Consider the following 13,176-nt stretch of genomic DNA (forward strand, 5'->3'; position numbering starts at 1 on the left):
TATTGGGTATAGGAGGCTAAGAAGGGCTCTCAACCTGTCTCAATTTTGGGCGATCTTTTCCACCTCCAGCATGCTGGGCCCCATATTCCTGAGATCTGCCTCTAGATCGTGTTTCAAGGTGGCTTTTAGCTTTCTCTCCTTTGATTCCCTTGGATGTTCCGTCTTAGGCTTTATCTCGTCAAGTTGTGGACAAGTGTATATAAAGGCCATTGCCATCTTCTTTTCTTGATCTAGTGGTCAATAGGATGTTATACACCTTTAACTACTTTAAGAGGCGAAGCCTCCTAATTTAACATATATCTCCAATGGATCTATTTATCTTAGTCAAAGAAGCTGAGGTTCTGCTTGGACATTCTTAAGAACCAAAGCCATCCGCATGGTATTCCAGCAAAGTACCAACTTAGCTAACACAGCGCCGAGTAGTATAACAATCTGGTTATTAATAGGTTGTCAGAAAACTGATGAGTACGACATAGTAAGAGTTTTATAATGGCGTGTGAAATACCAAATACCGCCCTAAGAGTACTCTCTATCCATTGCTCTCTTATGTTTCCTCTCTATGCGTATATCTCTTCCTCCCTCTCTGTCTGTCTGTCTGCCCCCCCCCTCTCTCTCTCTCTCTGTCTCTCTCTCTCTCTCTCTCTCTCTCTCTCTCTCTCTTTCTCTCTCTCTCTCTCTCTCTCTCTCTCTCTCTCGCTCAATCTGTGTATGTCTCTTTCTCTATCTCTCTATCTATCTCCCTTAACCTTACAAAACCAAAAATATTCCCTTCTCTCCAATACAGGTCAAAGTACGAGAACGCTTCTGCTACGCTACCCAAAGTTCAGAGGACAAGTGGGTGGAGTGTTACGTGCCTTGCCCCGAAGACTGTGTGCTCTCTGATTGGGGCTCCTGGAGCGCTTGCCCCGCCCCCTGTGGTATGCAGATCGGAGCGAGGACTTTGAGAAATAGGAAGCGGCAAATTTTGGCCTATCACGGTAAGACCTTGAATAAAGGCGTAATAATTAGCTGCTGGTGTTCATTTCAGATTTCTATCCTTTATTTTTTCTTCTTCTTTAGTTGTTATGTATTTATAAAAGCCCACTGTGTTGAAATTTCTTTTTATCTTGAAACCAGCGAATTTGAACTTTGGATTAAATCATGCTAAATAGTGTTTAGCTATTTTCTTGAGAAGCGTATCAATTTTAATCAGTCGCGATTCGTCCATAGAGCACGGTCGTGTAGTGCCGCCCAAAATGTTTTAATGTTCTATGACGTAAAGCACCCACAATAATAAAATAAAAGACGCCAGAAACAAACACTAGCCAAATATTATATCAAAGCAAGGCCCTTGCTGGCGCCGTACCTGTCATTTCTATTCTATAGCGCTGTAAAACATCTACTATACCATGCCTAAGTTCATGCACTGTATCTAAACATAACAGGATAGTCAACAGTGGAAACTTGACCTATAAATCGCTCTTTGGGATAACCCAAGTGATGACGAAACTTGTAGAGAGTTTGACGGTACACTACTATTAATAAGACGGCACATCTCAAATGTGCTCCTGCCGAATAGCGCCGAAACATAGCCCACAGTAGGCAATCTAAAAATAACGCCATAGATTGTGCACTATTCCATGCCAAAATTATGTGGGCCCCGGAGCAATCCAACGGAGTGCTCAAGTGAATTGTGATTGGTTCATTGTCTTGTCGCTATTTTAAGTGACTCTGTGACCGTGAACCTGAGGGAAGTGAACGTGACATACTTAAGTCGTCATCATATGAGTTGTGCTTTTGAACGGTTTTGTTGTGGAGTGATGAAAGGTATTACTTGAGTGTTCAGTTTTAATGCAGGATGAATGAAATTAACGTTTAGCTAACAAACTGATTTAGTTCTAGAAGTCAAAACCACAAGTAAAAAGAATGAAACTAAAAGCACAAGGTCTTCCTTCACCAACCCAAAGATCCTAAAATTATACTCCATCTTATTTACTCTGCCCTTGATTATCTTCACCCTAGGATAGCTTAATTGTGTACGCCCATTTTTTAGACCCACGAGCCGCCCCTGATTTTAATCCATTTACGTGTCGGTCAATAATACCCTGCGCATTTTGTTGCTGATTGTAATAAAACCGGACTACCTCAAAATTTTGATTCGTATTCATCTTTTATTCCGATCTAGGGAGAAACGGTCGTCCATGTCCTCCTATCCAATCGCTGCACGAGTCAGAGCCTTGCCCTGTGCTGCGAGACTGCGAGGTCTACCAGTGGGAGACGTCTGTGTGGGGGGCGTGTACTCTTGACTCTTACACGCCCGGCTCACCGTGTGGCATGGGCACACAGACGAGGACTGTCAGTTGTCGCACAGCCCAGGGCGTGCCTTCCGTGGATGAAAGGTGGGTGGGGTCTATGAATATTGGAGGAGGACGAGAAGCAGAAGAAGAAGAAGAAGAAGAAGAAGAAGAAGAAGAAGAAGAAGAAGAAGAAGAAGAAGAAGAAGAAGAAGAAGAAGAAGAAAGAAGAAGAAGAAGAAGAAGAAGAAGAAGAAGAAGAAGAAGAAGAAGAAGAAGAAGAAGAAGAAGAAGAAGAAGGAAAAGGAGGAGGAGGAGGAGGAGGAGGAGGAGGAGGAGGAGGAGGAGGAGGAGGTAGTTATGAAAGATCAGAGAAAAGCATGATGCGACAAAAGCAGATGCTCATTATTTTCTGTCTTAGTTGTTTTTTTTTAAATCGTGATCAAAACTGCCGTCTATGGTGTAGCAATGATAGGTGCTTCGCGTTTACACACAGAACATGTGAATTAGATTCCTCAGTGGGGAGAATTTTAATAAGATATCTCTGTCTTTCTGCTGGGACAGTCAGGGTAAAAGCAAGCCAGTCACCTGTGTTCTCTAAATTGCGTCGTTGGGGGCGTAAAATATCCAAAAATTACGAGAGCACAGAGAAGCCTATAATCAATGAGTCCTCTTTCTTCCAGATGTGTCCAGCGAATCAAGCCCAAGAACTCCCAGTCTTGTGTCGTGGAGTGTCCAGTAGACTGTCACGTGACAGAGTGGTCCGAGTGGTCAACCTGTGGGGTCACATGCCTTCCTGTGTTAGGTGAGACATTAAACTCGCGGAAGGACGTTTTGAAATAGCTGAATTTGTTAACCCTCTCATTATGCATGACGGCTTTTCGTGTGTTTGTGTTTTTGTCTTCTTTCCACGCGGAATAGCCTTCGTCAAAAGGCACCACCTTCGTTTCAACTTGCTATCTATATTAAGCTAGGAAGAGAAAGTGTTTTAATATTTTTACAACCTAATCAATGATCTGGTATCATAATTGTAAGACCAAGATATACAGAATTAATGTGTTTCTTTTCTTGATTGGAGCAAATACACACTCTTACGAAAAGGATATCAAACAGTATTGTTTTTCTTTTACAGAAATTTAAACTTCTTAAAGAAGAAAGCGACCAAAATAGCATGATAAATTGATGGAGTTGTGAAAGTGGGCTGTGGGTTGGGGAAGTCTCTTGCCCATGTCAACGATTTATTTAATTTTTTGGTCTGTCATTAATTTATTGTCTTTCCTTTTTTTTTAATGCAGTGATTAAATTGTGCAGTCTTAATCTTTCTGATGAAAAAATATGGCTCTTGATCATCAGAATAAGAACACATAAATTCTGTTCCTGAAAAGGAATTTATTTTAAACTTTTAAAAAACCCAATATTACCGTCTGTCAGTCAGGATGTTTTGTTACACTCATGCCGGGTAGCCCCGACAGCTAGGAAGGATCGAAGAAGCCCACTTCCTAAATGATTTTAAATGTGTCAATTCGGGGAGTAAACTATACACACACTTAATCTACACATCATTCTCTTTTTGCCAACAGCCCGTCAGATCTATCCGGCTCAGGTGAGGCGCCGCTATGTGCTACAGTATCCTCAAAATGGGGGCCTTTCCTGCCCTAGTGACATGCGCGAAGAGCAGTCGTGCATCGACCTTCCGGTGTGCCAGAATTACTATTGGGAGACCACAGACTGGAGTGACTGTATTCTTCCGCCCGTAGTGCCGCTCTGTGGACAGGGTCTCCGCGCAAGAAGTTAGTACCCGCAGCTTATTTGTTTGTGTTCCTTTTAATCAATTATTTTTTTACTGTAGTTTTTTTTTAAATTATGTATGTTCTAATGTAATTTAGGAAATCTGTTTAAGTCTTAATGAAAAAACAGATTTCTTTAAAAAGAGTTGTTTTCTTTTTGTTTTGATTTTCATTGCATCTTTGGCAGCACTTACAGAATCTGCTGTTTAATATACTTGGTTACTGAAATCACATTTTGCTTGCTGCTCTTGGGTTGTTGTCGTTGGTTTTGGGGTTTTTTTAAGGTGGGGGGGGGATTCTTTTTTGTGTAGTTTAAAAATAATATTTTAAGTACCTGCTATAATAGTATACAAAACAGTCAATATAAATAAAAAAGGATCGGGACATAGTACTTGCCCGAAAGCTGTCATGAAGTGTCAAGTCCTTTACACCATCTATTTTGGTTATTTCTCAGACGTGACTTGTATCCACTCTGACGACCAGAGGACCTCTCAGGTGTCTATCAACGTGTGTCTGGAGAACCTTGGAACGATGCCGGACATAACAGATCATTGTTACAGGTGAATTTCTCATTAAGTCTGAGAGTGGCGTAATGTGGGTGAAAATCATTTACATCACTGTCCAAAAATGGATACTGATCAGACTTATATGTTTCTTTCATTTCGCATTCCTATTGTTCTTACACTGATTCACTATATTATATCTAGGTCATATTATGTTTCTCTTATTCTCAATGTCATTCTTTGTATGTTTCCGTGTTAAACATCCAGTCTATTTGTCAGTTTCTTGTATAGACGATCTTGATTTAAACTTGTCGTAAATCAAGTATTTGCGACCTTCCATCTAAGTTCTGCCTCGAGACAAAACAATTTGAAACAATACACACCAAGCAAGGCATAACAAGACAAAGTATTGCAAATCAGAAAAATGTCGTTTACATTATCAAAGAAAATATCATTATCATTATCATTTTTCTTATCATTATCATCAATGAAAGGGTACTCTTTGGGATAAGGTATAAAGGATAAGAAATCACTTTTTAGGAAAATCAAACAAAACAAACAAACAAACAAAACCCGCTCTTCGCCATTCCCCAGGCCGTGCCGCTCCGAGTGCCAGTTGTCCCAGTGGTCGCCCTGGACTCAGTGTGGACCAAGGTGTGAGAAGACCAGGTTCCGGTTTCGACGACTTATAGGTATGGCTCTCAATGCGTCTGTTTAAAGTGATTCGTTGGTACATTAAAAAAAATAAATGTTCACTTAAATGACTGCATAGAGATAGAATGAACATAAGAACAAAAGCGATTAAAGTTTATCATATCATTATCATTATCATTATCTTTGTCATTACCATTACCATTATCATTATCATTGTCATTGTCGTTATCATTATCTTTATCATTATCACTATCATTATCATTACCATTATACCCCTTGGGGCGATGCTACTGACTGAAGTGTCTTTAGGCCTTTCCCAAAGGGGGACATTAACCATGTTCTTATGCACAGTAGAATTTTAATTGTAAATTGGCTGATTCATCAATGTCATGCTCATAACTGTGCCTGAACTGCAACAGTTCTTTTATGTTTGCCACACTCTTGTGGCCCGCTATTTCTGTGTTGCCTTGATAGTCGAACAGACTTTGTGATGTTGAAGCTCGAAAGGTGAGCAGAGTATGCCTTATTCTCTGTAAGAACTTATCTGTTGACATCCACCCCTAGGCGCTCATATGACTTTTTTGCAGTAGCGAGCGTCCGTTAAACCTCTACTAACATAAACAATCATTATCAGTATCATTATTCTTGTCATCATCATTATCAATGTAAATACCATTATCATTATCATTATCAAAGAAAATATCATTATCATTATCAGTTTTCTTATCATTATTATCAATGAAAATATCATCACCATCGTGTCCAGGCCCCAGCAAGGACAACCCGGACTGCCGTAACACCGACCTGTACCCACGTGACCAGCACGAGGAGTGCGTGTGTAACGAGCGGAAGCCCATCCTGGTTGGCGGCTGGTCAGACTGCATCATTCAAAGCGGGGATGGGGTGAGTACACAGAAGGGGAAGGGTGAGTACTGTGTGGAGGAGGAGTGAGTACTGTGTGGAGGAGGGGTGAGTACAGATTGGGGAAGGGGTGAGTATAGTGTGGAGAAGGGGTGAGTACAGATTGGGGAAGGGGTGAGTATAGTATGGGGGAGGGGTGAGTACAGAGTGGTGAAGGGATGAGTACTGTGTAAAGTAGAGGTGAGTATAGTGTGGAGAATGGGTGAGCACAGATTGGGGAAGGGGTGAGTATAGTATGGGGGAGGGGTGAGTACAGAGTGGTGAAGGGTGAGTATAGTGTGGAGAAGGGATGAGTACCGTATGGGGGAATGGTGAGTACAGAATGGGGATGGGGTGAGTACAGAGTGGTGAAGGGGTGCGTATAGTGTGGAGAAGGGGTGAGTACCGTGTGGGGGAGGGGTGAGTACAGAATGGGGATGGGGTGAGTACCTTGTGGAGAAGGGGTGATACAGGGGGGAGTACAGTATAGGAGAGGGGTGAGTATTGTGTGGAAAAGGTGTGAGTACAGAGCACGGGGCAAGGGGTGAGTACAGAGTGCGGAAGGGGTGAGTACAAAGTGTGGAAGGGGTGAGTATAGTGTGGAGTACAGTGTGGGGAAGGGGTGAATACAGTCGAACCTGCCTGACCAGTTGTCTTTCCATACCGTCATCTGTACTATCTCAGCTCCGTGGCACATTTGTGTTTTTCTATAAGTACTTATTATTACGCTCAAGGGTCAGCGTCTGTGATGTAATGCTAAAGGCTTTCGTCTGTTCATCTTTGAGACGTCTATATATCGACACTTGTCAGTCATTTTAGCACAAGCTGGCCTTGAAACCTGCTAATAGCTATCTGCCGACATGTCCCCAGACTGATTACGTGCATTCAATAAATGCAAAGCTCTTTGGATCGTTTACGATTTTCTGGAAATGTGGTGGAAAGGTAACTTTAAGATTTCAGATTTAAAACCATAATAATAATGTGTTTGATTTTGTAAAGTCAAGTAAGAGACCAGGATTCACACCCTATCCATAACGGCAACCAGTCTACAACAGTCACTTCTATCTGTCATCTTAAGTGACGCTATGAACTGTTTTAATTTTACTGGTTTATGCATAATTTAGGATCCATTGCATCTTTGATTTGAAAGCAACATGGAAGAACGATCCAAGTCACATGTTAAGTTTGCTTAGAGTCAAATGCTAAAGCTCAAAACATGTTGTGCTTTGCTTTTTTTCTGCTGCACTCTCAATTTAAAAGGGTTTAGTTTGCCTGTTGTTGATAGTACAGTTAGAAATAAATTCCGTTTTAAAAGCAATCACTCAATAATTTGGGGATTATGATTTGGCATCGTTATTATAATTATTTCTTTTATTTCAGTATGCTCTTAATATGTTATTTGATTTACGGACCGACTGGCTAATGGACAAAATTATTAAATGGTAGATCAGTCCAACGTGCCAAAGCTTAAATGTTACTCATCATATCTTACGTTATGACTTCATTTTAACAGGGCGACAGGTTCGCTCCAAAAATGTCCTTGAAAAGTATTGGCGGCAGACATCGACGGAATAACGAGACTGGATTGGGTGGATTTGAACCGTACTCTGACTGTGGCGTGGGCAAAAAGTACATGGCATTGTCCTGTAAATCACACGACCTGTACACTCCGAACGGACCACGGTGTGCTGGGGAAGGTGAGATGAATGTTTACGTGTTTTACAAGAATAGCAATATGTGTTTAGGTCCCAAGTCGAAGTTTGCTACATATCACGCTTAGAAACAATACTTTTAAAATAATATTCATAACTCTAAGTAACAAATGGACACCTTCTTGACAATCAATGTTCATGGAAATATGTTTTATAAAAAGCATCAAGGTGCATATTATGGCGATAAGTTGGGTGTATATTACACTGGGGCCGAGAAGGATAATGAACTCAACTTGGAGGGCCATTGAGTGACAGGGATGTGGACAGAATTGTCTGCTAGTTGGGTTGCAAAGCAAAAATTGTGTAAACATTTTACATTGAATTTCATAGGACTGAGTTTAGGGAATGTTTAAAGGGAGAGGGGGAGGGGGGTATTTTGTATATATTTTAATTTGACCTTTAGCACCCAAGACAGAAGAGAAGTTATAGACATTGTTAGCTACCTTGAGCTGCTAGAATGATAAATACGGTAAATTAACAAGCGATGTGTAATGATTAAAAACATCACAACTTGCCTCACATTCCAGTGTATTTCCCTTTTCTAAAGTGATGCGTTCACCTTTCTAAAATTTTTTATTATGGTTAGTTGGATAAACTTTCTTATTATATATTATTCGCTTCCCCAGAGTACCTCAAAGAGAACTGCAGCATTGCGTGTCCTGTGGACTGCGCCATGAGCGACTGGTCAGCCTGGACTGCCTGTAGCTCGCGCTGTGGCTCGGGTGTCCAGCAGAGAGACCGCAGGATAGAGCGACACCCAGCCAACGGGGGCAGGAAATGTCCGCTTATGTACGGACAGAGCAAGGTAGGTCGAACAGTTAGTATTTTTCCACCTTTTTGGTAAGTTTTTTACGACACTCACAACTGCATAAGGTCATTTGAGCGTACGGGACAAATTAGACATTTTCAGTTGGTAAGAAATTTTGAATTTTGCCCGGGTAGCGGCGAAGCCTTCTTTTATCGAGTTTAGGCAACTAATGAATCTTTAACGTGTGCAGCTTGGACACGGAACCTCTGAGATTTTACGCCCTTATCCGAGAAGGCTAGATGTTAGATCTTACCTACCATAAGATCAGGGATGTGGCTGAAAGAAGCAGTAAGAAGGAGCCAAGGAGTAGTAGTAGAATTTTAAAGGCGGCAGAAAGATTCAGGAGCCCAGAGGTGGGGACAAAGGAGGTGAGGGGTGGTGTCAAAAAGTGGAGACCAGAGAACAGAACATTGTTAGAGAGCAGGGAAGAAGGCGAAAGAAAACGATTTTAGAGAAGAACATTTTCCGTCTCTATCCGGATTCGAACCCGGGACCTATTGGATGAGAGGCAAACACCGTAACCTCTTGACAACGAGAGCATCCACTGTTAGTCTAGTGCCACATTACGACAGAACAGTTGACCCACGATTCAGATGCTCCTGGGAAGCCTACGTGGCGAAACGTTGAGCCGATGTAATAAACCAAATTGTTAACATGTTTTTATCTATACATTTTGTCTGTAAATGAACCAAGACTCTCCTTACCTACTCTGCTTTTTAAACAAAGATGATGATGATGATGATGAGGATGATGATGATGATGATGATGATGATGATGATGATGATGATGATGATGATGATGATGATGATGATGTTGATGTTGATGTTGATGATGCTGATTACTCCTGTGTTATGCTGAAAATGGCCGTCAAATGCTGTACTTCTCAGGAGACCCAGGCCCGCGTGTGTCATGTGGACTGTAGCTATTACGTGTGGCGGGTGGAGGACTGGGGTCCGTGTTTGCCTTCCGGGGGACAGCCGTGTGGGGACGGGTCACACAGTCGCACCATCAGGTCAGGGTTTTATTATACTTTTTCTTATTCTTAATAATAATATTCTTGTTCTTATTCTTATTCTTAATAATATTTATTCTTATTATCATTATTACCATTAATGTGTTTTTAAAAAATATTTCTTTCTTTTTTTCTTTCTTTCTGTATATATTTTTAGTTAGGTCAGAGTTTTACGGCACTTGCAACACAATGCGGTTATATTAGTGCTGAAGGTTAGATGTGTTAAAAGAGAGTTAAAAACCCAAAACAAAGAAGGAGGGGAGACAAAGACGATAGGTGTTTGATAAGAAAGGAGCTAACCGCACTAAAACACCCACTAACCTTCCACCCTCAGGTGAATAATTTGATTGATTATGAAAATTGTGTGTGAGTGTTTGGCGGGTGTGTTGTACCGATATGTACATATTGTTAGCAACGTTTGCTTTATTTCTTTTCTTTTTGCCGAGCTCTTTCTTATCCCGATATGTCGATGGACTGGGGCTGCCTCTAACAAGAATGAATGAATGAATGAATGAATGAATGAATGAATGAATGAATGAATGAACGAGCGAGCGAGCGAACGGGCTAACGAACGAACAAACGAACGAACGAATGAATGAATGAATGAATGAACGATTGAATGAATGAATGAATGAATGAATGAAAGAATGAATGAATGCATGAACAATGCCCCCCCCCCCCCCCGATAAAAAACATGCGTAAGAAACTTTCATAAACATATGTCTTGTTGGGCTCCAAACTATAACAAAACCCAAACTATTTACCTTTCAGATGTGTGTCTGTGGGGAGTGACTCCAGTGAGATGACGGTGGACGAGTCGTACTGCCCGAGGACTGACCAGCCTGTGCCTACCAAGGCCTGTTCTCTCCCTTGTCCCGGGGACTGTGTCATGTCTGAGTGGTCGGAGTGGACGCTGTGTCGACAGGTTTGTTGCTGTTGTTGGTGGTGGTGTTGTTGGTGGTGATGTTGTTGTTGCTGATGCTACTGCTGTGTTGCTGCTGCTGCTGCTGCTGCTGCTGCTGTTGCTGTTGTTGTTGTTGCTGTTGTTGTTATTATTGTTGTTGTTTATGTGGTAGTTGTTGTTTTTGATGCTGTTGTTATTGTTCTTTTTTTGTTGTTGCTGTAGTTGTTGTTGTAGCTGTTGTTGTTATATTTCTGTTGTTAATACTGTTTTTTTAAAAACATGTTTGTCTGCCGTTGGTGGTGGTGATATCCTGTATGCTAGTGTACTTCTGGCTCTCTCTGACAAAATTGAAGGCACACGAGACAGGGATGGACCCAGAACAACCTACTTAGAAAGTTTAAACAGATGGATGACGGTTAAATATCTGGATAATGTAGACGTTTTTCTTTAGAGCCTCCAAGCAAAGGATTGAATGCAGAACCACTATCGCCTACGTCTGTGGCAGATCTGGTACTTCATGAGGTTGGAGTGTGTGTTTTCTGGAGGGGGAAGGAGTAATTATGATTAAATTTTATTAGTTAAATAAGATATGGAAATTTAATTTAGCATAAATTTTGGATATCAACGTAAAATTATTTAACTATTGCCACAGGATTAAAATATATGTTACATTATCGAGGGCGATATGAAGACTAAAACAGTTATTTTGTAACCAGTGGAAACATTTGCTGTCTTACCTTCTGTCCACAGCCGTGTAACGGGCAACAGACTCAAACCCGGCATCGCCAGGTACTCCGAAGGCCCGCCCAGTACGCGTCATCACTCGCCTGCGACACCAAGACGGAAGAGCGGTCCTGTGAGAGGATGAAAAACTGCATTGAGTACTCATGGGAGCTCTCTGATTGGACGAGCTGCCTGGTCAATGGCGGAGGGGCGGAGTGTGGCGTGGGTCACAAGGAAAGATACGCCATCTGTGGCAACGAGAGAGGGGAGAAGGTGGAGTCATATAAGTGTGAAGAGGTGGGTACTTACTTTTACGTTTACCTTTTCCTCCTCTGTTGCTGTTAAGCGTCGAGGGGAGAAGCAGGTTTTTACGGTAGGCCAGCTGTGCAGCTCTTTCATTTGAGATGTTGTAATTTCTCGGAGTTACTTTAACTCCCTCAACTCATCTTTTGAATAGTTTATCTCTTTCTTTATAGACTGAATACTTGGTGTAAAAGGCTCTCATGCTGGCTGGCAAGGTGTCATTCGTAACAGGTGGCCAAATCATTTTATTCTAGATTTTATTCTTATGAAATGCAGGCGGGACTCACAATCAATAGTCGCTCTCACTTCTTCATTTCTCTGCATGTCTCTTCTTGTAATTTTAGACGTTTTACACCCACATAGACACAGCTTGGAGAATTGTATGCAGTGGAAGAAGTGGGTGTCTGCTTAGTATTCACATATTTTTTTTTATTATGTGAATTGTTTATTTGCTGTGGTTATTTATTTTTGCGAGGGTACAGTTTAGTAGGAAGAAGTGGTATGAGAATACTTACTTGACTCAAATGTATGTTTCGTTAGAACGTTTATTGTTGTTGTTCTTTTTCTTAGTGCATTTGATTGTTTGTTTTGTAGTGTGTATTTAGAGGAGAGAATATGAATTTTTCTTTTAGATGTGAGCAGGTAGGTGACCACATAAACTTTAGTTGATATATTTTTCCTTGATTTTACATATTCTAATTTAAAACAAAAAGAAATCGTGACTACTTTACAGTTTATAATCAGACATTTACATCGACAAATAGAGAAGTGACTTCAGAAACACAAACAAATCCACTTGGAAAGAAAGATTATCTGAATTCTGATAATTTCTACTTGATAACGTCGTAAGAGTGTTGAAAAGTACTTGTGACAATTAATAATCCTTGACTGTGTTTCAGCTGTTCGGCCCTGTGACAGAGCCACTGGTGGTGTCCTGTGAGATTCCCTGTGACAACGACTGTCTCGTGTCCACCTGGTCCGACTGGTCTTTGTGTAGCACCTCATGCGGTCTGGGTGAGTGGTGTTGTTTGTTTTGTTGTTGTTGTTGTTATTTTTGTCTGTTGTTGTTGCTGCTGTTGTTGTGGTGATAGTGGTGGCGTCCGTGGTGTTGGTGATGGTGGTATGGTGTTGACGGTGGTGTTGGTGGTGGCAGTAGTGATGGTGGAAGAGGTGATAGTGGTGGAGGTGGTGGTGTTGGTGGTGGTGTTGGTGGTGGTGTTGGTGGTGGTGTTGGTGATAGTGGTGGAGATAGTGGTGGAAGTGGTGGTGTTGGTGGTGGCGTGGTGATGGTGGTGATGGTTGTTGTGATGGTGCTAAAGGGTGGTTGTGGAGATGGTGTTGTTTCTATTGTTGTTGTTGTATATAATGTGTTATTATGTATCAGACGCATTTTGAGGGCTCCGGAGTCTGTAATAGTTTTTCATTCTCGCGCTTGTATGGACTTTTGTTGTTGTTTTCACAGTAATTGTTGTTGTTGCTGTTGGTGACATTGTTGTTGTTATTCTTTTATTCATTAATGCATTCATTTTTTAAATTGTTTAATTTATTGACGTATTGAATTTTTAATTTCTTGTTTATTTTATTTTCACATTTGGGG

General features: G+C 41.2%; 1 protein-coding gene across 1 annotated transcript in view; it reads left to right on the forward strand.

Moving 5' to 3' along the window:
* LOC101852119 (thrombospondin type-1 domain-containing protein 7A) overlaps positions 1 to 13,176 on the forward strand; it is a gene marked incomplete at its 5' end in the record, with an annotated part of 91,461 nt that overhangs the window by 7,157 nt on the left and 71,128 nt on the right. Inside the window, 13 exon segments of the mRNA XM_013087370.1 lie at positions 785 to 977; positions 2,165 to 2,378; positions 2,957 to 3,078; positions 3,854 to 4,063; positions 4,515 to 4,620; positions 5,158 to 5,255; positions 5,984 to 6,120; positions 7,631 to 7,814; positions 8,456 to 8,634; positions 9,525 to 9,649; positions 10,421 to 10,574; positions 11,304 to 11,573; positions 12,479 to 12,593. Of these exon segments, the coding sequence (XP_012942824.1) occupies positions 785 to 977; positions 2,165 to 2,378; positions 2,957 to 3,078; positions 3,854 to 4,063; positions 4,515 to 4,620; positions 5,158 to 5,255; positions 5,984 to 6,120; positions 7,631 to 7,814; positions 8,456 to 8,634; positions 9,525 to 9,649; positions 10,421 to 10,574; positions 11,304 to 11,573; positions 12,479 to 12,593 (2,107 nt within the window).

Source organism: Aplysia californica, unplaced genomic scaffold, assembly GCF_000002075.1.
Source record: "Aplysia californica isolate F4 #8 unplaced genomic scaffold, AplCal3.0 scaffold00579, whole genome shotgun sequence".
Taxonomy (NCBI): Eukaryota; Metazoa; Mollusca; class Gastropoda; order Aplysiida; family Aplysiidae; genus Aplysia; species Aplysia californica.